The sequence below is a fragment of the Pelmatolapia mariae genome, linkage group LG12, assembly GCF_036321145.2.
Source record: "Pelmatolapia mariae isolate MD_Pm_ZW linkage group LG12, Pm_UMD_F_2, whole genome shotgun sequence".
Taxonomy (NCBI): domain Eukaryota; kingdom Metazoa; phylum Chordata; class Actinopteri; order Cichliformes; family Cichlidae; genus Pelmatolapia; species Pelmatolapia mariae.
Window position 1 is genome coordinate 28754016 of NC_086237.1, and position 26237 is coordinate 28780252.

A 26237-nucleotide genomic window follows, 5' to 3' on the forward strand; every position below is an offset into this window, starting at 1 on the left:
GGAAAAAAAAAAAAAAAAAACACTGGGCAGAATAGTTTCTAATAAGAGCTGAATCACTGAAAAACCAGCAACATTTTACACTTGTAGTTTACTCCTGCTGCACCTTAGATTAATCCACTGATACACCACTGAAAATGAGTAGTAACAAGATGCACAAAGACTAGCTGCATGCTTATATTTTTTATTTTCTTTACTTATAATATTCTAAACACACTCTACCATACTGCTTACTCTCTTTAATCCACCAAGAGTCTCTTGCGTATATTCGTACACATGCAAACCAAAACAGAAATCCCTTTTAAATCCCGTTAGCTTACAAACTAATGCAGTAGTTACTCTATATGCTCTTTAATGTACTTATTGCTCTATAAGTACATGAGTCCAAATGAGACACATGGTCACACACAAGTTCTCATTCTCATGTATTCTTGCTTCTAATCTGCCATGTATTTAAAACTGTGCATGCACTTGCAGAACTAGATGTGTTGACGCCGTCATTAAAAGAAGAGCTTACTGACTGAATTTGCAAAGCAATTCCGGGCTGGACCTTATTTTGCTGCTGCAAAGCACATTTTTACTTTCTATTGATTGAGGAAGATTGAGGAGGAAAAACACGGATGCTGAACAGTTTTCACATTTCTGTCAGACTTAAGAGGATGCAGCATTTGTACTATATGAAAGGGGAGAGAAAGCTTTTTAAAATCTCTTTTCTACTCTCTGACCTCCAGATGGAATCAGGGAGCTGTCATGACGTGCAGTGCCCAATGAGGGCAGAAGTTCCTCGGCTACCTTTTCAGGCACAAGGACCCAACAACCACAGTCCCCATGCTGGAATGAAAGCAGAGAGATAGATGAAAGCAGCAGAGGGGATGACTCCCCTGATCCCCTCCTGTCTTTTCCGTCACCCACCCAGAGGAAAATTTAATAAAGTCCACATACCAAGAGAGAGGAAAGAATACATGAAAGGAAAGATGGAGAGATGGAAAGATGGAAAGAGGAGGAGATGGAGGGGTGGCAGTGATGACTGACCCCTCTCCCATGGTGTCATCTCTGACCTTCAGAATAGCCAGGGAGCATTGAACCTCAGGAGACAAGATGAAACAGAGATGCCACACACACATACGCAGGAAAAACACAAACAATGCCGACAAAAATAGAGCTTATACAGCAACACAGTAAAAAGAAAATGAACACATTGCTGACACAAATTCACTTCTTCACATACAAGCTGGCACATGTTTAAGTAATGCATTAATTCCTGTGAAATTGGTCTGTGGTTTATTTGCTTGTTTGAAAAATAGAATTAAAAAAAATGTCTGTGCTTGAGCAGAGAATGAGCGCTATTCATAAAGGCACAAGAACACAAGAGTCATGTGATTTTCAACACACACACACACACACACACACACACGCACGTGCACACACACTCACGACAGAGAGAATGAGTCTGGTCCGAGTAGCTGTGACCTTGAAGGAGGATTTGTTGAGTATTTGAGAAGGGAGTGCTGGGTGAAACAAAAGTGGGCCATGTTGGTATCTTGGCCCACTCAAACTGTGACACACACACACACACACGCGCACAAAGCCAACAGTGTTAGCTGTGGTAACATTAATTTGTCCTCTTTCATAGATGATTACACCCAGCAGGAGAGAGGGGGCATCTCTTTAATGACAGTCTTTCACACCCAAACACTCCCACCAGACGTGCAAGATATTTAGGTAAGAAGGAAAGCTGAGAGTTGAGGATAAATGACACAGAGAGCAGTGCAGGAGAACAATAAAGTGAATTAAGAAAAAGAGGAAAAAGTAATGAAAGAAGAGGAAAATAGGAGAATGATGGCAGTAATAAATTATAGTCACAGGAAGGAAAAGGCAAGTCAGGAAAGATGATGGAAATGGAAAACAATAAAACAAAGGTGAATGTAGGAAAAGATGAAAGGCAACAAACAAGAGAATGATGTGGAAAATGTAGATAAGTGACATAGTTATGTGTACAGTTGTGTGTTTGTGCGCCAGAGGGCAATGTACTTGTCAAATGCCAGCCAACAGATGGTGTCTAATCTATGGAGGGCACCCCCCACCCCTGAGGCCACAGCAGGAACTAAGGATCCAAAGTGGCGCTCACACAATTATCAACTGTCAGTGGGGTTCATCTCTAAAAAGAGCACATAGAAAAACATCCACCACACAGGCCTTTAAACATGAAAAATGGAAACATACATGAGTGTGATAAAGTTTTAGCCATTTTAGGTCTTTACATTTTTATCCTTTATGCACTCGCAGCAAGAAAGCGCCTGATCAGTCGCAAATTTATTCCTCACCAAGTAGACAACGACTCCTAACATACAGCCAGAGTCATAAAGAGCCATCTTAAGTAACAAAAAGAACAAGCAGTCCTGCAGCAGATGGTCTGTCCCCCACAGAGTCCTGATCTCGACATCATTAAGTCAGTCTGGGATTACACGAAGAGACAGGAGATACTGAGACTTCCTAAAAGCACAAAGAAACTGTGGTAACTTCTCCAAAATGCTTGGAAGAACTTACCTACCAAGTACAATCGAAAAACTTCAGAAATTTACCAAATAGAATTTCTACTATTTTAAAGGCAAATAGTGGTTACATGAAATTTCTGGTGGCACTTTGTGTGTTGTGCTATCTGGCAAATGAAAATATTCACGGAATTTTTATTTTAAAAGTATTCGTTCATTCTTTGTACAGTGTGGTTATATAGACAACTTCTACAGGTGTGCAGTCGTGAAGATATTTCTTGTTGTATTTGTCAGAGCTTTTAGATGTATTTTTTTCTTCTGTTGTATTTCTTTCTTTATTTTTTAATGCTGGGAGCAAAACAAACTAAATTAGAATTGCCTCTTTAGGAGGGATAAAAAACAGAAGTTTAAAGAAAGATTATTTAAAACCAACTCTAATTAAAACTTTTTGCATCACTAGATGCAGCTCAGCGTTAAGCGAGGAAATGTGTTCTTTGTAATTTGGGTGAACTGAACCCTTGAGCCTGCGGTTAATTCACTCTGCCACCGAGTTAATTTTGGAGGTCAATTTTCTTTAGAATCAATAGGGGGGGGGAATCCATGGTGAAATGCCTGTCATATCCCATCTGTCACAAAATTTTGTATTTTAACTGATGCTTTCATCCGGGGTAAATTGCAATAAATGAGCAGGTGAGTGTACAACATCAAGAGCACTCATCTCTTGATGTTGTACACTGGTTGTCACATCTGTGACTTCTCTTTTATGGCATTTTGTTTTATTTCACAAGGGCAGACAGGTTGGCCTTATAATTTGAAAGAAAGACCATGGAAATAACTTCCTAGTTGAATACCGCATTACCCCAAATACCTGATGAATGCTTAGTCACATACAACATTTACTCCCAGCAAACACACACACACACCATAATGTCTACGTGGCTCTGTATGGTGTCTGACTGCTGTAGCCCTCAGTGCTGATGCTGCTGTAAGCAAGTGTCTGAATCAGCACGATCTAACAGTGAATGACTGACTGAGGAAGGTACAGCCAAACAGGAGCCAGGGCTGAAGGTGTTTGCTTGTGCATCAAAGTAAACGTATCTCTTTTTGTTTGTACGCGTAAACGACTACTCAAGGCGTGAGTGTGCACAGGTACAATCTGTGATGTGTACGCGCGAACGTGAAAATATATGCAATGAAAGCTGAAAAGTGAACGAAGGAATAGGGAACCATGTGGGATGAATTAAGCATTTCTGTTTAAAAAAAAAAAAAAAAAGGAGGTCTTGAAGGCCTGTTGAAAACCTTGGTGTGAACAAAGAGGAACTGTTAGTCACCCTGGCCCCTCCTGGGCTGCCCCTTCCAGTGACATGTGGTGAATCAGAGGCCATTTACACAGAAATAATAGTGTCTCAAATCAGCAGTCATTCTAATAGGACTAAATTACTCTCTTTTTTTTTTTTTAAGCCAAAAGTCTAACCGGAACCTATTGTATTCTTCTTCATGAATATCCAAGGTTCTTTGTAGAAATTACAATAGCGTATTCAGGCTACTGGGAATGTTCAATAAGCAACTGTGTAGTTGTGTGTACTTGTACTGTACACAGATACGGGTGTATCTACCTGCTTCTGTTATTAGATAAATATTTGTGTAATTAAAGCCTGTTTAACAGGCTCTGCCACAAATGTCTTACATACATAATTCATGATAAAAAATATACTCTGTGCATTTTAAAGGTGACTCAATAAACAGAAAGATGAAAGAGGTCCTTGTCACGTGAAAGGGTCCATTTCTCACCAGATATGGGTCAAACCATGTCTGTGAGTCTTTTTTCCCCCTTTACTGCCTTCTACAAGTACCTTTTTTAAATTCAGTTCATATAACCGAGTGCTTTACACTATTAAACCCTCCCACACCCCACCCCCACAGCAGCTTCCAGTGTCTGATCCAGAGACACAGGTCATTTGTCATCAGAGAGGGGAGCTCTAGGAAACAGCAAGCCCAGCATGGGAGCTCCACACTGGGCATGACAGCTCTCAATGCTGCTCCTCGAAATCGCTGAATATAGTCAAATAGCGAGCAGCAATCAGAAAGAAAGAGAAGCAAAGAGACAAGGATGGGGATGAGGTGTCAGTGTGTTTGCAAGTGTGTGTCACCCTGTCCCACTGGCTGCTTTTCTAGCAAGTGTTCATGTGCTTGGACGTACATGTGCTCGGCTGTTTCTCTCGGAACAAAGCTCAGCTGGGACAAAGAAGGTTAAAGCAGAGACGGATGCAGATCAAGTCAGCTCTGCACGTATGGTTTAACCTGCTCGCAAACATGTTAACCTTAAAAATGCACATACACCCACAGACCATGTCCAGGCAGGGTACTAGGTTATAATGGTGTTGTGCGCTGTTGTGCACGTTCACTGTCACTGACCCCAATATGACTCATTACTTACACAAGCCCACATACACGCATTCGGACTCTGATTGCAAACCTGCCCTAGGAGGCGGCAGAGGAGAAGGAGGCACACAGGACAAGAGGGGAGCCGTAAATGCATTCTCAATCTCTTAACTCTCTCACCTTTCTGCATTATATCCTCACTGTGTAAAGAAGGAGGCGAGAAAGCAGAAGAGGCACATAAAGTGAATATAATAAAGAAGAAGCACAATAGAAGACAGGTAAAAGGATGAACAAACAAAAGGACGCTGGTTTGAGAAACATCAGCCCCCCACTGTCACAGCGTTATATAGTGTGTGCTTGTATTTTATCCCAGTGAGCATGCAGATACTGTATTGATTGGGGCTGAGACAGGCAGGCAGTGGCAGAGGGGTATTAAATAAAAGAAGGGGGGGTGAAAAAAAAATCAATTCCCTTTGCCCCCTGAAAAAAAGAGGAGAAAAAAGAAAACAGAATGGGAGTGAAGGAGAAAGGATGAGATAAAATACAAAAAATAAAAGAGGAGTGTTGGTCAGGAAGCCAAGTTGGTTAATTTGAGTCAGGCCGTTATGGTGTATCTACTTTCTGTGCACCCTTGCCTCAGCCCACACGGCCCCAGTCCCTTTGTCACTGGATGCTCTGGTCAGCACATTCTGCCTCTTTGTCTGCAGAACCTTCACCTTTCCTTCTGTTGTCAATAACTGTGTTACTACCAAGGGTGGGTGGAAAAGCACAGAGCCACACTGGATGCACAGTTTAAAACACAGCACACACTAACAGACATAGATATAAACAGGTGCACAATGCAGCTCTCACATGTCCAATCAGGTTGGAAGCTGAAAAATCGTAGTTTTCTATGTCACCCAATGTCAGAGGTGGGTGCTGTGTTTATGCAGACATCGCGTGCCAAGAATCACCCAGACATATCTTTTTGTATGCCCACCATGTGGCCCACATTACCCCCGCCTACATCAGCAATGTACGCCAGACATCACTTATCTACTGGCCACCCTCCTCCCTACACCCTCCTTCACTCCACCCAAACCCCATCAACGACACGGGACCAGGCAAGCGTGAGAGACGGGCTGGCGATAGACACGAAATGTGGCACGAAATGCAGAAAAGGAGCCCCACAGACACACACATAGTGTCAAGCACACAGACGCCTCAGACTTCTAGCCAAGCCTAGGCTGTGGTTAACTCCTGGCATGCCACGCAGAAGCAGAGGCAGCTGTTCTCAAGAGGGAAATGGGGGGAAAAAAGCGTCCTAGTGTGAAAACGGCTAAGAAGAATACTGCTCGCACCTTTTCGAACTAGCACAATATGTAACAAACATATGCAAACACACAGGGCGATACAACTTCAGCCACAAGGTGATAATTGCTTCTTTGCATCTTTCGAATGTTTACAGCAAGTTTCAACACAATTGTTTATTTAAATGAGTTCAGCGTTCAATATTCCCTATTTAGAAATAACAAGAAAATTACATCTTTATGTCTGCAGGTGGGTTTGGATAACCTTTAAATCTGCAGTAGGCAGGTGATCTCCCGCTACTCTGAAACGCGTCCCCCTGACCTTCCAATTAGAGCTCACTACCCAACAGCGTCTACACACTAAATCTTCCCACAGGCTGGTGGTTTGGACACCGGTATAAAACAGCCTGCTATAAAATCATTACTGGACTGTAAAACGCTAGAAAAATTCACAATTAAAAGACCAGCAGAGACACAGAGAAAACAAAGACAGAATGAGGGGAATTATTCTGTGTCCAGATATGTGGAAGTAAAACATTTGCACAACACACTCAGTAAAATACCATGGGGAGATCAGCGTGTACTGTACCAAAGTAATGTTCTCTTTGTTGTTTTCAAGGGGGGATGGAAAACGGATGGGGGTTGAAAACTGTGAGCTGAGATACAATCAACTCATATTTTGACAGCTGTAGTGCTGATTTAATACTCCAAATGATAAGCAATGGCAAACGAATAACGCATCAATCGTAAATCAAATTCTCATACATCAAAATATAGTTTGCAAGCAGATAAATGCATGGCTAATCTGAGTTTTGCCGTGGCATTTAATTAATTGGCTACAGACAAAAGTCTACCCGTAATTAACACGTTTAAACAAATGTATCAAACAGACTGCAGTTCATCCTCCATCAGCCATGTGTGAATTTAAACTAAATGCCATCCACAGGCACTGACGGTGGCATTTTCTGATGAGACGTTTGTCTTGACAGTACATCAACAGCTTTCAGGATTCATCATGATGTACAATATAAAGAAAATCACATGCAGGAACTTCTGCATAGTTTCTGTTCACACTTAAAATATATAGAATACTTGCACATTTACATGTAACTATGTAAAAGCAGATCAGTTGTGGAGTAACGAATGGCACAGCAGAATGATAACACATCTAACTGCTGTACAATCTAATTAGTGACACCATAATAAGCTATTATATCATATTAATAGCAGTACACACTAGTGCCGATGGGGGATTTGGGGGGGGCTCATTTAGGACAGAATGTGTAAAAGGTCACAGAGAAATGATTTATGGGATGCAGTCTCATCAGGTTGGAGGCATAAATTGTCAATTCAAATTAAAAGTGAAAGTGTAGAGCTTTGTAAGCTGAGTCTGAACAGAGAACTGAGAGAGTCCCGTCTACTGCAGGAGGAGGATTCCCTCAGTGAACGTCACAGTGAGACAGAAAGGGGTCTAATCCATACCTGCCTGTGCTAATAGCACTCCCATACTGGCACACTGAGCCCATAAGTAAGCATATGAGCTCAACTGGGCATACTGACCTCTTCACATATGTTACTGTTGAATGACCACAGAGGCCAGCAACTATCGTTTCTGCGCCTTTGGGCAGCAGCGTTGTTTACCAAATACAGTGATGCAGCTTGCTTAAGTTTCCTTTAATTAAAATTCTTTCCTCTTATGGGATATTTATAAACGAGTCATTAGCACATAAAAGGAATCATTACACCAAAAAGTATTTTGTTCCTTGCAATTTTCGTTTATAATAAGAAATCGGCAATTCTCTTTTTAAACACTTTTTTAAAGACTACAAAAGACAAGAACATTAATTCTGGAAGACTACAGCGAAAACAGCTCAATGCATTTAGCCTGTAGGAAGAAAACAATAAAACAAATCAATGGTAAGCTTGTAAATGCTGCAATTTTAGTTTGAAAAGGAGTGTCTAAATTGGAAATAACTGGGTAAGTCAGAGATTAACCTCCCTCTATCACTTATCGATCCACATTTATTACTTTTAAATGTGGGTAATTGGGGAGAGTTTGGTACAATCTCTGTCTGCATCTTTATAGAATGGCTCCAGTAGGTGTATGGGCCTTAAGTGCACTCATAAATTGGTTTTATTAGTTTCTGAGACATATCGCTGTTAATGTTTCCACTCGACGGCTTTATGGCCACATTGTACCGACTCTGGTGAAAGATGCTATCTAACATACTGCAAAACTGATGCTGACCAAAAACAGGGTTTTGACGTAATGCTTTCATTTAAATTTTTAACGACATGTTTGGCACGACTACAGCGTTATCAGTCCTGGAAAATAAGAGATAAGAGAATACTGGAAGTCTCTTTATTTTGAGGGGGTGAAAATTACACTCACTACAATCTGGGCAATTTATTTGCACACATGAAAACTGTGGTCAGAGGCAAGAACTTGAATGAAAAAGCAATCATATTACCTACAACATGTAATACTGCTGTGACATTACATGTGTGAATGTCTGTGTGAGTAAGCATTAGCACACGCCCTGTACAACTCCCTGTATTATTCTCCAGATGTTTTCTTTCACAGCTCCGTAAAAGACTACCGGCATTTATCCGTCTTTCTTTTCCTCCATTATTCCCCGCTCTTCCTACTCACACCATACGATCCCTCCATCAAAGCAGGCCACTTTGCCAAACATGATCCCTGCCTGTTGTGCATTGGTTTGGTTTCGAGAAGCGGATTAAACAGTTCCCACCAACTCTCTGATGTGGACCTTATCTCAGGTTTCTCTTGACACTGGCAGGGTTGTGCTGTTATTAAAAGCTAAAGGGCTTTGTTATGGAACACAAAAGTTAGAGCTAGACAGCAGTTAGTGAGGCTTTGTTAAGGGTCACAGAGGTGTTAAACAGACTACACCTGAGGCTGTATTAACACCTGAAACATACAAACTTCCATGGAAAAAAAGTTCAATTTCTTTAAGCAAATTAACAAAAAAAATTGTGTAATGAGGTGGAAAATATATATTACTGATTATTGCTAATAAAAAAAAAATTAAAAACCAGGCAAAAGTTTATTTTGGGAACCGAAAATGATGATTGCAGGTAATTGAAATAATATATGGGATAGTGCTTTTTCCCCCTAGTTTTAACTATTGAGTATTGTCTTTAAACATTTTCAAGAGGTTGACTAAATCGATTTCTCAATAGATGGCCTCTTTTAACTGTTGGAATTGAGCCAGCCATTGCTCTTCTCCTGGGGTTGCTGTTTATTGATCATAGTATCGCATGGTTGTAATGTGATGTCAATGCTTGTCTTACCTGTCTGAGCAAGCAGCTATTGCAAAAAAAAAAAAAAAAAAAAAAAAAATGGTGGATTAGGGCCAAACAAATCCAAACCCATGATTATAAACTTGACACATAATAAAACTATTGTGAATACTCTTTTTTAAAAATAATTTAAGAGAAAAAATAAATAAAATAAATAAATAAATTTTTTGGTAATTAAATTCAGTTTAATAAAATATATTTGCCCACACTGAAGTACTAGATTAACGCAGAATGACCACATTTTGGGGCGGCTCAGCGTCAGGCCTTGTTACTCAGGATCTCCATCTTTTCTCCCTCCCACCTCCTTTCATCCTCCTCATCCTGCCCCCCGCCTCAAAAGACTAGTCTGGCTGGCCTACACACGCGATCCTCACGCTAGCTGGGCCTAAGCCCCGTAAAGGCTAACACAAGCTCAGTGTAAAAACTCCTATAGGGGCCCACCTCCATCCCTCTATCCCCCTTTTCCCCGTCTTGTGCTGCCTGACTACACTTTCGCTTCACATTACTTCTGCTTTTCTAACTTTTCCACTTCTGAGCACTATCAATTATGCACTAGAATAACAGTGGGGCCAGGCTTGGCAGCGGGACATAAAGGCCGATTATGAGTGTGAATAATTCAGCCATCTTCGTGCCATGTTCCTCTTAACAGTGATACAGGCAGGAAAGCTTTGCCGCTAATGTACGACTGTAGACACAATCTGACCTGAGCCTAATGTAAGTACAGCTCTTTACATCCCAGAGAAAGGACATGGAAAGTGTGACTGTATTGCATTATTAAAGCTGCTGCAAACACAATGCCGCTCACAGATTGACAAGTCAGATACCTTCACTGGCCTTGCAAATGACACCTGTCACCCTGTTGACGAGAAAGCCAGACTCCAGGGGCAGAGTTATCATGATATGCACTTATACAAACAAAAGATTATTAAAACATATGGATATATAGATGAGCCTTTATTTAAAAAAACAAAAAACAGGCAAACAAATGTTTCTGGTCATGGTAGCCATTGTGAAAGTTTGTGAAAGGTCAGTGAAATTAGTTAAGCAGACAACCTTTCATTGCCTTCAGGCTTAAAGCATGCTACCTGTACTAGATGTTTCATGAAATCGCGTGCTAAGGTTTAGAAGTACCACTCTTCTTAGAGATCACAAACAGTAATGAATATTTCATCACTCCACCCAAAGCCAAGCACGCACTCTAATCCAATAGAGGAGAAATATGAGGCATCTCATTTCCTGCGGACTAATGGTCTACCACAACTCTGTACCTCATAAAAAAATATCACCACTGAGACATCTGCAAAATTTCAGGCATTTCCATGAAAGGAATCCTAAACAGACGGCAACTTTGCAACAAAAAACCCCCCAAAACACACACGTATATATAAGGGAGCAATTATTCAATGTAAATAAAATATATTTTCAATTTTTAAACAAATTTAAAAAAAAAAAAAAAAATACTGGAATTTGACTGTTGGATATCCAGTAAGATGTTGCTTTTTTTTAATAAATATATCTGGATTAACACAATTATTTATTTTAATTATTTAATTTCATAGCAGCAGCTGCTACTTCTCTTAATGAAACAGTAATTTTTTTTTGTTGTAAATATTTTATAAATAAGAATGTTTTCTGTATTAAATGTGCGCAAAATGTAACAGTTTAAACTGTATTGAACAGAAGCAAAAATGGTATTTAGATTTTTTTTTTTTTTTTTTTTTTTAAAAGACAAAGCAGTGATGCTATAAAATTTGAAAAGCATTTTAAAAGCAACAGGCGGGCCAAATGCTCCTCTGCTTCTTAAAAAAAAAAAAAAAAAAAAGCAGAGTGAACAGCCACTTCACTCCCTCCTATTTGTGCTTCCGTTTGCCATGAACGCACTAATCCTGGCTGGAATGTCTCCGGTCGTGGGGTCCTACGGCCCTGAGGAGCAGAGCAGCAGGTGAAACTGAACTCTGATGGCTTGTCGCGCCTCCCAGTAGTTCTACTGTATAGTTCAACCAGGCCATCTGTTACACAAGAACCCAAATGTGCAAAAGAAAGAAGACCGTTTCGTCATATGTTGTTTGTTTAATTTAAGGCTAAAAAAAATTTAAATCAATGAGAGGTAAAATTTGAGGGGGTAGGGACTAATAAGTGTATGTATGTATGTAAGTGGAATGATATTTTGTAATGATTGTGAAGGCACATGTTTGAAATAAAAATGAACTGAACTGAACTTTAAAGGAAATAATTTAATAAATAAAATCATAAATCAAATATTTAAGTTTAACAGTACGCTAACAGTACTCTAACAGAACTCTACACGTGGAGTTGAAGCAGATTATTACAGATTACGGATCATTTAATTTGCCTAAGAAGGTTGTTCTTACCAAGTAGCTGTAATCACAGTTTTCTAAAGAATTCATTTTTTAAATCAAAACTCGATTCTGGCGTGTCTTGTATATATAAACGTCCATGTTTCTGGCTAGCGTCACATTTTTATTTCATGATGCTTTTCAAAAAAAAAAAAAACAAAAAAAAAAAAACACAACAACAACACACACACACACACACACACACACGAACAATAGACATAGAGGTGGGAGGGGCTAGGTTACGGATTAAAAAAAGAAAAAAGATTTTTTTTAAAAAACAAAAAAAATCCCCAAAAACCAGGGGGAGGTGGAGTGTGGACGCAACTGTCACTCAAGTGCTGCAGCCACAACATGGAGCCTAATGCTAACAGTGGGCATGCTGGGTCACCTCAGCGGGATCCCAAGACCCCAGTGCAGTACAGTTAAAGATCTGGTAATCCCAGAGACAGGAAAGAGGGGACAATATGGCACAAAGAGCAAAAGAGCGGGAGTAAACCAACTGTCCTATATTTCAGAGATACGAGGCAAGGTAAGAAAGACAAAAGCAGCTATGTGTTAAGGGCAAAAAAATGCCCGTAGGAACTAGTTACCTTAAAAAAAATTCTGGAACCCAGCCAACAAAGCATCAAAACCCATGTCCATTATCACCTCTACAATTACGAGGCAAGTGATGACTGATCCAGTTTGGTATTGTTTTGATTCTCAAAGCTCAACAGTGAGATTAAGGACATTAAAAACTTTTGTATGCATGACTATCCTGAAGAAAACACACACACTCCTGAGGATGTAGCCATAGGCAGCGCTCATCACCTCTGTTTATCTGGAGGGCTTAGGCCACTTTGGGGACTCCCCTTAAGTCTCACTTATCTCATTAGACCCTTAAAACTGATTAATATGAATGCCAGCAGAGGCCAGCTCAAGGCATTCCTAAGAATGAAGGGAAGGAGGAAAAGAGAAGAGATGGATGGGGTGGGGGGATTTTAGAGGAAGGGGGTTTTTGTGTCTCCGGACAATGAGCTGATGGCTTTTTAAGCCTCTCAGTGGCTCTGGGTTAATACTCAGGGCTGCAGTCATGGGATAGGCCGCGGTTCAAAGGCTGCTGCACTCTGAGCCTCACTGCTTGCTGATTTAAAGGAAGAAAATAAACAAGCGGACTAAATACCACATCTCCTGCAACTTGAACCTCGCTAAAGAAATAATGAACTACCCGCCTAAATCGGAGTGGTAAATGTGCATGCATGTGCGTCGGTCTATGTTCTTTGGGGTGTCATATTTGGTTTTGTGGGATAATGTTCAGAATAAGCCAGACCAGTCAACGCTGGGCAGAGATGAGAGGAGGAGGGAGAAGATGGGTTTCATCACACATTCAGGGGATCAATCACTTTCACTTCAGGGAAAAAAAAAAAAAAAAAACCCACACTCAGTACAGTTTCACACCGAAATACCAACCATCACACAAACAAAAAGCAGCGCGCACATGCACAACACAATGCAACTTCACAAAATGGGAAAACTATCAAGCAGCTCTCAGAGGAGCAGGCTCAGAGAATTGGGTCAAGAATAGTGCTGCGCTCTGCCGTAGTAGTGGGTATGCGTTTCTGCTGCTTCATTAAAGCAGGCTTCGAAGCAGAGGTCGTCTCAGGATAACCACGCATGCTAACAGAAACTCGAGCATGCGCACAAGTAACTAGCCACTGGCATGCGAGTAAACAGAAAGATGCCGCCAAAAAACACAAAACGCACACTCGTCTGAGCATCAAAGCCATCAAAGCGGAGGATGCTAGACTTAGTTCAGTGTTACACATTTTTAAAGTATGATTTATTAACTGCTTGATTCTAGATTCTCCTTAAAGTTTGGATCAGACATCGGCATCTGTTGCCTCATAAAAAGCTTGGACCCATGAGGGTACAACTGGAAAAAAGCGCTTTTAATGTGAGTAGTAGTAGTAGTAGTAGTAGATAGTGATTTAAAAAAAAGATATCTAAACTGAACTTCATTTTGACAAGAAGTTTGAGAAATGCAGAATGATATCTCTAAAAGATCATTTTCATTTGTTTCATTTCCATTAGTTTTTTTTTTAGAGTTATTAAACTCCAAGGTGGCGCAGCTAGAGAGACAAATATGAAGAGATTTCTTTCACATTTAGATATCTACCATTTGAATTACAATCATGCGTAATTATCCACACTATTCATCACAGTCTTTGCTTTTAAAGTACATTTACTTCTGAGGACAAAAACGACTCGCTCTTGTTGTACCAATTTGTCGCCACAGCAGATATCTACCATTTTGGAACGAAACCTTCCATTAAGCTGCTACATAGCACACACCCTGGCATTCTGACTGTGATACATGCTTTGCAGTGGAAAATGCACTTTCAAGGGCACAGCGTGCAATGTGTCACAGTAGTTAAGAATAAGATGCAACTTAGTAGCACAGCACCAACTCCCGAGTAAACACAACCCTGTGTGTGGGAGTCTTTAGTGTCAGAGGAAACAAAAGCAGGGGTCTAAACCTGAGCAGGATTAATCCCGTCTCTGTGGAAGAAAGCCCCAGTGTCACTAAACTCAAACCGTAAAGACAACATCTCCTCAGGGTGAAGACCCAGAGTTTAGCCCCAGGAGAACTACCACCAACCAACCAACCACAGCCGCCACCCGGGACACAGAGACAGCCGGCGAGCTGCATGCATCTTTAAAATGTGGCAAAGCCAGACAAGGAACTGAGGGGGGCAGGAACTGGGGGGGGGGGGGGGGGGGGGGGGGGGTCGATGAGCCGGATGGTGTTGAGGGAAGAACATAAGAGAAGATGGGTAAAGGCAGTTGGAAATAAGAGAGAATGCCATCTTTTCTTTTCCAAACACTGTGACACCCCTGGCTACTACTACGACATAGCAGCCCCACCAGTGTCTGGCACTTGCATTATGCTCTTCCTCTCCTCCCTTTTTCTGTCCAAAAGCATACTACTACTTCAGCTGCTCGCGCTCCCTTTCTCCTTGCCATTCATGTGATTCTCCCTCACTCCTCTCCTTTGGCCTCTCTTTTTTTCCCCCTCCGATTAAAAGGCATGCGCTACTTTCAGCCCTGGCTATGTGGAGTGGACAGAGAGAGCAGAACAATGGCTGCCTTTCAGTCTAGCAGCGCAGCGTTGGGGGGGGGGGCCCGCTGGCTGCTAGTATTTTTCTCTACTGTCAGTTCAAACAAGCTAATGCAGCTAGCTTATTATTGTCATGTCTTGTTAGAACCACAGACTTAACGAAGTGAAAAAAAGCACTGTGTGACTTTGTGTTTGTTTGCTTACATTTCTGTGCTTTGACCTATATTTAGTCCAGTTTTTCATGGCCATGTTATTGTAAACAAGAAGGAACTCGTTGAAAACAGAACAGGCTGTGTCAGCCATTTTAAAATAATCACAGGTGGTGAAGGAGTTAACGCCGTCCTAATCTAAAATCAGTGTTTTATATTTTCTAATTTTTGTTTTTGCGACGGGGGTGTAAAAGTCTGCAAATATATCAATAAGATTGCATCAATACCAAAGAGAAAGAAGACCACACAACTTTACAACCCCGCTGTGTGTTTCTCAGTCTGTCTGTGAAGATGAATTACCTCATGAGTCATTTACAACTGGCTACAACCTGTCAATTAGGTCTTTATTCACAAGCTTGAGATGTGTTCTCTTCTGGGATCTATTCTCCACACTGCTGCCCAGCTAGAAAAACATCCAGTCACTCCCCCGCAGCACCCCAAGTTAAATAAGGAAAACGGCAGCGTACAGTCCGAAGCCAGTCTACCATGAAAGGAATTATCTGTGGAAAATGTGCCTGGCAAAAAACCCAAACAGTCTCAATCGCTCCCATCACATTTTCCAGTTCAAATAGTGACGGGTGACAAAATAAATGAAAACATTTATTTATTTTTTAAAGAAACCCATCAACTGTTTTTGCATTACACACGTATCTGTGTAGTTCCTGTAAAAATAATATGAAGTTTAAAGTAAATGAGTCTAACAAGGTCAAGTGCTGGTCTATACCAATATATATATATATATATATATATATATATATATATATATATATATATATATATATATATATATATATATATATATATATATATATATATATATATATATATATATATATATATATATATATATATATATATATATATATATATATATATATATATATATATATATATATATATATATATATATATATATATATATATATATATATATATCTTTCAACAGTACTCCTTTCAACTGAGATCAGAGGGCACAGAAGCTATCACACCTCTCTCAGTAGCGCCCCTTTCTGGTCAGGGGGGATAGACCAACCGAGCGTTATAACAGCTGCTTGTAGGCCTCCATCTTATGGAAGAGCGCAGAGAACGTGAAGAAGGATATGGTTAAGCGCCATTTTCAGCCGCGAATGAGAATCTGTAACAAACGCGCGAGCTTTCTGGATTGGTGTTTGAACCCTCATTAAAACTACAGTGATTATTTATTCCTGTTGACCACTCTTTTTGATCTCCTAAAATGTGTTATACATATTTTCTACTTAGTTCTTTGTTTAATTTAACTATTTAAACCATAAATTAACCTGACGTGTTCACAGTAAGAGTACACTTTGGACTCAGATGATATGAATTCACTTTAGAGGAAAAAAAATTAGAGCTGGTAGAAAAAAAATATACAACTTAGATTTTTTTTTTCTTTTTTTGGTTAATTTTAGCCAGAGAGGCCTGCGATAGTGGCGGGGGGGAAAAAAAACAAATAAATCAGTCCACAAATAAAAAACAAATGCATCTAGTACAAAGGCAACAAAGAAAAAAAAAAAGGGTAAAGGTTTTTTTTCTTTTCATTTTCATAACAGAATATAAGTCTTGCACCAAGCTTTGCACATGTGGAAGTTGCATAAGCTGGTAAATACTTTATTGTTTCCAAGTACAACTATACAGACCGTTTCCCCCATGGGTTGAATGCCAACGATTGAATGAGGGCTGAAAAGTAGATCACTCAGCTGATAGCAGTGTTTCAGCACACCATCTGACCTTGGAGTGACTAGTGTGAAAACAATTACCTGGACATTAATGTGTGGTTGTCCGGGCAAGGGAATTATGCGCTTCAGAAATTATGTTTTATTTTTACAGCATTCCTGCCTTTTTTGGGGTAAATAACATTTAAATGTGGTAATTTTACAGTTTACCAGTATGATATTGCTACTTTCGTCATGATCATTAATATACATCTACTAATGAAAAAACATGAGTTTTCTGATATATATATCTATAGACATAGATGAAAATATTAACATATAAAAGTATATTTAGTTATATAAAAATACACTTCCGTACTTTTGTCATAAGGTGCTTTCACCAGGATTAGCATATGCAAGTCTACAGTCTGACCAGTCGCCCCCGACGACAGGGCTGCTTCTGTCCGCTGCATAGTTCCTTCACAAGGGTCACGGCCAAGAGCCCTACCCCTCTTCCACTGCTCACTGAAGAACAGCTGCTCTGCCAAGCACATTGACTAAGCATTGACTGCTGCCTGCTGGGCTCATTTTCTAGTTAATAGAAAAAAAAAATCTAATTTAAATGGAAAGTGCATTTACATGTCTGGTGAGAAAATACTACATTTAAACTGAATAAAAGTATTATACTGCCCAGCACTATCATTACAATTTGCTGGTTTTCTATCAAGTCCTATATTTTTCTTTTTTGGTCTTTATTCTCTGCCTCGATCTCTTTGTGTCCCCTCCGCTCGCCGTCCCTGCAGCTCTGCTGGTGGCTGTGCTTGCCAATGCCACAAGCATAAAAAAAAATGACAGAGCAAGGGGTCATTAACAAGAACTAATCAGCCTGCAGACAGGGGGACGGAGGGAGAGGAAAGAGTAAAACACAGAGTGAGTCAGGATGAAAGCGATGAGGAGGTTAGGAGCAACTAAAACAGGGCCAAAAATCAAAGGCAATATCAACTTGACTTTAAAAATTACAGGTATTTAGAATTTGTAATCATACGAATGATAACGTAATATAAAATTTTCCCCATTTGTTAAAGACAAATGCATGTAGAGACTATGATTTTCCAACTTTATGCATTTGTGCCTTAGTATAAATCAGTATTTGCACCTACATGCAAGCACAGATTGATAATACATATATTCATGACCCACTAGTCTATGACAGGTAATGAGATGTAAGAGGCAGAAACATGTGATTATTGCAGTATCCAGGAATATGAAGAAGACGAAACAAGCCCTTTATGACCTTATGGCTCATTTGGCATACACACACACACACACACACATACAAACAAAGACAAAGATGAGCCAATCAAGACAGCAACAAAAGCAAGCTAATACTGGGAGCAACACTACTATATACAGGTCTAAAGCAGCTTGTTAGAAAATTTCATTAGTTGAGCTACAAATTATGCAGCAAAATACAAATCACCTTGAGCAATTTGCATGACCACAACCGCATCAAACTGTTTATGTTAATAACACCTTCCACTTCAAGGAGAGTTGCAGTTACTACTTTGTCTGTTGCAAGCCAACTTTCTGCTTCGTTATTCCTCTCCGTATGTGTGTGACCTCTCCCTGAGCTCCTCTCAGAGTGTGCCTGACCTCTGCGCGTCTTTCTCCACCATCAACCGTGGAGGGACTCTGAAAATATCTAATTGTATTCATTCATTTTCTGCGCCTGGCAAGAAGAGACAAAAAGAGAGAGGGAGAAAGGGAAGGAAGGAGAGAGCGAAAGAGACGGAGAGAGCAGAGAGGCAGCACGGGATCAAGGCAAGGAGGGATATGGGGAAGAAGAAAGGACGGAGGGGGAGCATGGAAGAGAAAGCCATCTCTTCGCTATTACAGCTGAGACATCATTAGAGTCACTGTCTGTCCCTTATTGGAATAAATGCTCGCAAGCAAAGACAGTTAGTGAGATAGCAGAGGGACAGATTCCACAGAGAGAAGTGTTATTTCAAACTAATGGAAGTCTTTCAGATAAAACTTTAGGGTTTCATCCAGGATTTCTCCAAACATCCTCAAAAATGCTAATAATTCTTATGAGTAACTATCAAAGAGAAAACTAAAAGAGAAAGTTTAAATGTCCCACAGAGAGAGAGAGGGAGATTAAAAGATAAAGGTGCTATTCAGAAAAACAATGCAGTTAGCAAGTTTCTGGTCTCATGCTGCGGCCGTGAGAGACAACGATGGAACAAAGCCAACAAAACGGCAAGGAAACCCCCCTCAGCCTGTACCCAGATCAGGAACAACACAAACACCCAGCAGAAATGACTGTGGCACGGCGAGCACAAATAGCATTTCACAATAATGTGTAATTCAGTTATAATTTCGAATGAGAAAACTTTTGAAGAAAATGCAAACTAAAAAAAAAAAAAAAAACGGGGAAAAAAAAGCAGAAAGTTTTATTCCAAACACAAAAACTTCCAATCTGAGGTTCCCGGTTCGACGTTACTGACGGTCTGTAAGCAGGTCTACCGCAGTGTGCTTTGTATATCAGCGAGTGAAACTAAAGCATAGCTCACTGTTTAAACTTTGAGCCCTTTCACTTTTTCCGTTTACATCGACTTCAGACTTTCTCAAATCATTTAGCACGGCATGACACTTGAAATCAGACAAATTCATGTTTACGTTCCTGCGGACAGTTTCAGGCTGATTGATGTTGGACAGAAACAGATGTAGCAAAGTTTACGAGTCAAGCTGTTTCACCTGGCATTTCCATACAGAAGCTTTCTCTAGAAGAATTATTTCTGTGCATTTCAGGTGATTAAGTAAGCAAGCAGAGCACAGCACATTGCGCACACTGATGTGAAACATCCAATTTGGTTAAATGAATTAAAAGCAAAAGAGGTTTTATGACAAAACCCAACTCAAAGAGCAGCGTTAGTGTGATGGATCATATCTCTTGGGCAATTTTCAAGTTCGAGGAAGCTGCAGTTTCACACGGAGCAAAAAAGGAGTGGCGACAAATGGCTTTTTCGCTAGGTAGTAAAACAAGCCCTGAATGATTGTGGTCAGATACCAGCAACTAAGAATATGAGCTGATTCAAACATAGGGGGGAAAAAAAACATGGAATTAACTCTTAAGTTACCTTCTAATAACATTTCTGATGAATTACATGATGATAGCAGTAAATCAATTGGAAAGTAACGTGCGAATGAGTCTGTTTGTGATCAGGGACGCTGTAAATTCTTTCAGTGTGACTGTGAAGCCTCAGAACAAAAGGCAGACGCACACAAGTTCCACTACCATGCCACACCAGCTTTCTACAGTAATGCATGAGGAAAGGGACTCAATATTTATTAACTGAGTCATCAATAACACACGTTTGCCATCTCTGCCTCTCTCCTTTTCTTCACTGCTTTTTAACATTACCTTTCTGGCTTCCTGCCTCAGACCTGCAGGGGTGAGAGTCAAACAAACTCTATTGGGAGTAAGTAGAACAGAGTGACTGGTGTTAGCATGAAAACCTGTTTCCTTTCCTCGGGTAACTAAGAGCCTCAGAAACAGATGAGATGCAAGAAACTATCTGTTTCTGTGATTTTACAGCGGACTCAAAGACCGTAAAAGCGCAACACGGATCACAACAATCGTATTTTACACTCTCACCGTTTCTTTTTTCCGTGTTCCTATGTCAGATCAAAGATCAAACGTAGATGTACTTATATTTCCATTTTTCTTTAAACTGTACTTTGTTTTTTGTTGTTTTTTTCTTTACTGAAACTTGTCAGCACATCTGGAAGATATCAAGTTAACAGAGCGACAAGTCAAGTCAAAACTGTTTTGTTGGGGAAAAAAAAATGTGCAGACTAATGAAAGTGTGTCTATCAACAGCAGAAATCTTTAACTCAAACTTTAACTTAAAATTGTGTTTGCCTCTACTGAAGAAAGCGCTCCATAAATAAACAGCCAGGGTAAGCTGGAATAGGGACCAAGACCACAGCAGTCACGGTCTACGGTATATCAGGCCGAGAATCTACACACCCTGCTAGACTGGCCCCGACTTCAGGAGAAAGCTTACAGTCAGCCCTCCGTCTGTAACCCTGACCACTAATTGTTTCAAGCAATAAATCATGTTTTCCCAAATTTCAAACTGAACGTAAATAGTTGTGCAACAAATTCAGCATATGCTATTAATGGCTTTGTGTTAAGCATTTTATTCAACAAATACTAAGTGCCATTGGCAGCTCAGTGAAATCTCTCTGTAAACTCAACCAGCAGCATTTAGACTTAATAAGCCTGAGACAAGGCTGTACAGTTTAACTCCATAAGGGACTTTTAGTGGGAAATGCTGTCTCAACGAATGTCCACAACGTACACTGAGGTTAACTCAATGCTGTTGAAGTTTCAGTTTTGAGGACTGCAGCACTTCTCACAAACTTTTATTTTGCTTTGCTGAAGTTGCCGAGTGTGACTGATCTACGTTCTCACTTACAAACTGAGTTTTGGTGAATCTAATTATGCTGAACACATAAGTATCTTTATTTTCCTAAAATAAAAAGTGAAAAGCGCCTCTTTTCACAGTTACATTAACTGTTCCATTTTTTGACAAGATAGATATCCTCTAAACTCTAAAGTAACAATTTATCTTCACATCTATGAAAAAAGTAAAAAATAAATAAATAAATTTCAAGAAAAACTTTGTCTCTTTCAGAATAACAAAGAAGAACAATATTTTAAGAAGACAAATTATTGGTTTTCACACTAAACAGCCATCTCTTTACTAAGGCAAATTAAACCTTTCACAGATGACACAGTTAATTAGTATTCTTGTATTTAATTTTAGCAAAACATCTGTTATTAGTTTCTCTAAAAGCTTGAAAAACGCTGCTTAATTTCGACATGCTTCATTTACTGCTTCACTGTATTAAGTCCACACATGCTACAGTTCAATGCTGTACAAATGTAATTTTACAAACTATATTTCACATTGACTGTTAAATGTATGAACTAAAGAAACATTGATAACATTTTGCTTAATTTTCCAGCAACCCTTAAAGGTGATCCGAGAACAAATTTAACAAGGAGCAACTTAAAGAAGAAAAAATAAAACTTGACCAATTAAAACTCTCAAAACTGGCGATAACGTCACTTCGGATTTAATTTACTGCGTGTTTTTATTATTCAAATGTGAGTTTGACATTTTCTGTCTTTTTTTTTTTTTTTTGCTGTGGTTACTCTGTACTTAGGAAGCACTCCTTTAGGTACTTTTAGATGTGTTGATATCGCCGAATGCGTCTAGATTACATTACGGTAACTGTCCTGAAATATGGAAAATTGATTCTTTAATCCTGACTGACATATAGGCTATCTGTGCCTACGTTCAGTATCTCGAGTTTCTATATTGTGACGAAGCCATAAATGCCCTGAACGCAAAACGCACAAGCGAGACAGAGAAGCCTTGCTCCGTAGTTCACAGGTCTGAGACATTTGGCCTGTTCGTGGCGTTACTCCTATAACTGGAGTTTTCCGAATCAATCCAACGCATGTAATCTAAAAGCGAGGAAATTAATTACCATATTTTGTAGGTAAATGGGCTTTTTGGATTTGTGCTGAGACTAATAAGATACAGGTGTTAATGGCTCCGGTGGGGTCGTGTCAAGCACAGCTTGAGTCCACCGAGGAGAGAAAGAACATAAGATAATGATCCTGATTGTATAGCACAGTCCCTCTGTCTGTAAGAGGGTAAATGGTTACTTTCCTTATCAGGACGATACTGACAGCGGGTAAAGCGAAGGAACATTAGGCTTTACAGGTTATGTCCGGGCCTTGTTACGCACGGTTTTAATCTATAGTTTCTCGGCAGGTACGCTTTTTATGAGCAGCCTCGCGCTGAAAATAAGACAGCGGGTTTTTCCTGTCCTTGGTTGTAGCATTTACCTACAGATACTGGCATTATGCCCTCACTGCGGAGAATAAATACTGATGTGGTCCGGCAAACCTGAAAACCCGTCGTTCGTACATAAGAGAAGGAACCTCGCCGTCCCTCCGTAGTTAAACCTGCCCGGTGAGAAGCCACTTACTTGGTGTTGGTTCGGTTCCAGAAGACAGCGTAGCGGTCGGCCACCACTTTGGAGCTTGGCTCCTGGCTAAATACACACATCAACAGCACCAAGCAGACGAAGACAACCATTTCCAATTGCAGCATCACTACAGCAAACTTCGGCACGTATTCCTCTTCAGCGTAGGTTAGTCAGTCAAGTTGCACGGGCGTTTCAACCGGGACAGGTGATGAGTCTCATTCACACGTGTCCGCGTGTTTCTGGCGCAGTTTGTGAATACTAAACAAATACAAATGCGCACAACATAGAAAACGAATGGAAAACCATTAATGACAGTTCGGATGACACTTCTTCGGGTCGAAGGAAATGTGAAGTTACAAAAGCAACGCGTTTCTCGCTGACGCAGAGAGAAAGTTCAGATGAATCATGAGCTTTATTTGGTGAAGGTTGTCAACTCTAACAAATCCGTATCAAGGTGACAAAATATCTCTCCATCTACTGCACAAACACTGAGCAGCAAATGTAGGCACCAATACGCAGCACAACAGGCAGTGTCTTCTGTGGTGTGATCGTGTTCCTGCAGGGAGCTACTGGATGTAGCCTGTGTCAGGGCAAATGACAGCTGCTGAACACTTATTCTTTACTCCAAACCGAAAGCGCAGGGGATTAGCCAGCCCAAGATATGATGGAGAAAAAAAGAGAGAGGGGGGAATCAATGTGTCCAATGACGCTGTAAGGCGCACGTCAGATGTCCATGTTTTCCAGGCAACTTTTTAAAGCCATACAGTCAGCCAGTCACTGAGAAATGAATGGGGGAAGCTGGGATCGGTCTTTCGTTTCCAGCGTGAAAAAAGAATGTTATCCTTTCCCGGCGATTTACCGGGTGTGACACGACCGATGCGGGGAGGAGTCCTTCTCGGTGTCGGGGAGGACAGAGTTATGTTTTCTCATGCGCTTCTGTCCGTGGAGGCGCTTGTTTATGGTCGCATCCCAAACTGTCCTCCTCATATATAAGCCATCGTGCGACGTGCAGGCATGAAAAAAATACTGCGTTCTCCCATGAGCGTGCTATGAAGTCTTCCTCTTTTTCTTATGTTTGGGTTTCAAACGCCGGGACACGCAGGAAGGTGAGGGCACAAGCAGGCAGCTTGAGACGCCGAGTGAGAGAGTGGGTTTGGTTACGACGGAGCGGGGGATAGTCCCATTGGTTTGAAATTATTTGAATGGGCGTCTCTCGAACAAAGCCAAGCCCCTCCCCCCACCTAAAACCGAGCTAATTCAATTACCGAAAGGTAGAGCTGGAAGGGGACATGGAAAGAGGTGCGCACAGCTGGGACAGTGACCGCTTTTAGATACTCTGTCCACACTACGTTGTCAGCTCCGCTTGATAAGTGCGCTCGGCGCAATTTAATTACATGCAAACGGACGCAGCGGACCAAAGAAGACCATGGGCTCCAGTTACACTCTCATTTCAATTTAAGTTGTTGTTTTTTTCTATTAACAAGAGGAAGCCTGTAACGAGGTAATGGCCAAGATGTTGACATAACAATACTTTTATACATAAATATATTAGATTTTATACGGAAAAAGATAATTAATATTAACATGTTATTTTCCTTTGTACTTTCATTGCCCATTCATTTTTTCATCAAAAATATATATTTAATATAATTTTTTATATTGTATTTAATTTTAAGTACTTTACCTCCACAAAGGTCAGATCTACAGTTAGAGGAGGAGGGCAGCGACACTTCTCAGCCCTTCTGCGTGATAGCGCAGTGTTGAGAGATGATGCCCACGCATTGCCCGTGCAGATGTAGCGGGGCAGCCTGTTGCTGGGAACGGACTGGAGCGGTTCGAGGAGCTGCTCCAGCGCCCAGACGCCCCGCAGTGGCGAGTCGCCGACTCAGCCAAGGACAAATTCAAGCTCGAGTGCGCCAGGGGAAGCGCGTCTGTCGTCGACTTAATCAGACAAATGCTCACAAGGAGGATTTATGAAACTTTAGAAAATAAGCTGTAGGCCTAAACTCAGATGGGACATCCGCAGCGAAAATAATGTGTAATATGAACAGCCTATAGAGGCAAGAGTTATGGGGTGAAATTTCACCGATGTGGCCATTCGGAATGATTTTTAAATAACAGTAATAATATTGAAGACATACTATAAACTTTAACTTTAAACTTTAAAATATTTGCCCATCTTGTGTAAATGTAAAAATAAGTGAGATATTAAACAAAGCAGATATGATTTTGAAAGGAAGAGAGCAGGTGGAGGAAGTGGAAAAAGTAGTTCCAGTGAAAACAACAAGCACATTCAAGTTTAAATAAGTGGGATTTAAAATGTAAATCTAGAAAATAACATTTATTAAAATAGGCATGAGCAATAAATGTGATCATTACAAACAGGTAAGTAAAGTTTATAGCTACTTTTTCTGTTGTTTTCATTTTTACATTTACCATATCTCTAATATCACTGTCAGCAAATAGCTAATATAAAACTATTGATAAAAATTAGTGCATTCAGATAAAACCTTGCCTGGTACATCAATATCTCTGTTATACAGTCAAGAAAATCAAGGCATTTCACTCTAAATTCCAAAAATGTCTACTTTATGTGAGTGCAACAGGTGCTGTGTCCCTTTCAGAAAACAGGAGGGGAGAAAAAAAAAGGAGTGGAAAGACAAGAGAAGGGAGGAAAGGGTAAGAGGGCAGCTAATATTTTAAGATAATTCTCTTGACCTGTTCTCTTGGACTAGTGTAAACTAAGGACCACTCGCTTACATCTATCAGCGCGCACATGCACGCTGGCAGGACACTCACTCTGCAACCACATACAGACATCAGCACCAGACAATCCTGGACAAATGTTATGACATACACACTTTTTTCAAGCCTTTTTTTTTTTAAACACGCACACACACGAAGGGAGGACATTATCAGCTACTAGGGAAGGAGGGGTGGGTAGGTCAACCCGGAGGTCACTTAACATGGCTGTTTTCACACCCACTTTACAACCATGACTGCATTCCTCTCCTGCTGTGTCTCGTCTCTCTCACGCACACATGCACACATACACACTAGCATCCAAAAAAAAGGAAAAAAAAGTTGATAACAAGCATGTTTGACTGACTAGCGCGCACAGCGTATACCCCCAGCTGCTTTCATTTTCTCTGGCATAGGAACAGAGCTATCTCTCCCCATCCCCTTCTTAACCTGCTGTCACCATCATAGTGGGCTGCGTTGATTACTTCTCACGCAGGCCCATTTTCTCCCTCACCTCCATCCACATGTTCCCGCCGAGCGGTGCAAAGATGGCTTGAACTCTATTTTCAAAAAGCGGGGTTTATTTTCCTATTTGATTGATTA

General features: G+C 40.5%; 1 protein-coding gene across 2 annotated transcripts in view; it reads right to left on the bottom strand.

The window, feature by feature from the left end:
* The window catches only part of efna5b (ephrin-A5b), a 97970-nt gene extending 73950 nt beyond the window's left edge, over window positions 1-24020 (bottom strand). For both annotated transcript variants that reach the window (XM_063490203.1, XM_063490202.1), the window contains exon 1: window positions 22893-24020. In XM_063490203.1, coding sequence (XP_063346273.1) covers window positions 22893-23017 — 125 coding nt within the window. In that variant the 5' untranslated portion in view covers window positions 23018-24020. The remainder of the gene's footprint in view (window positions 1-22892) is intronic.
* Between the last annotated feature and the right edge of the window lie 2217 nt (window positions 24021-26237).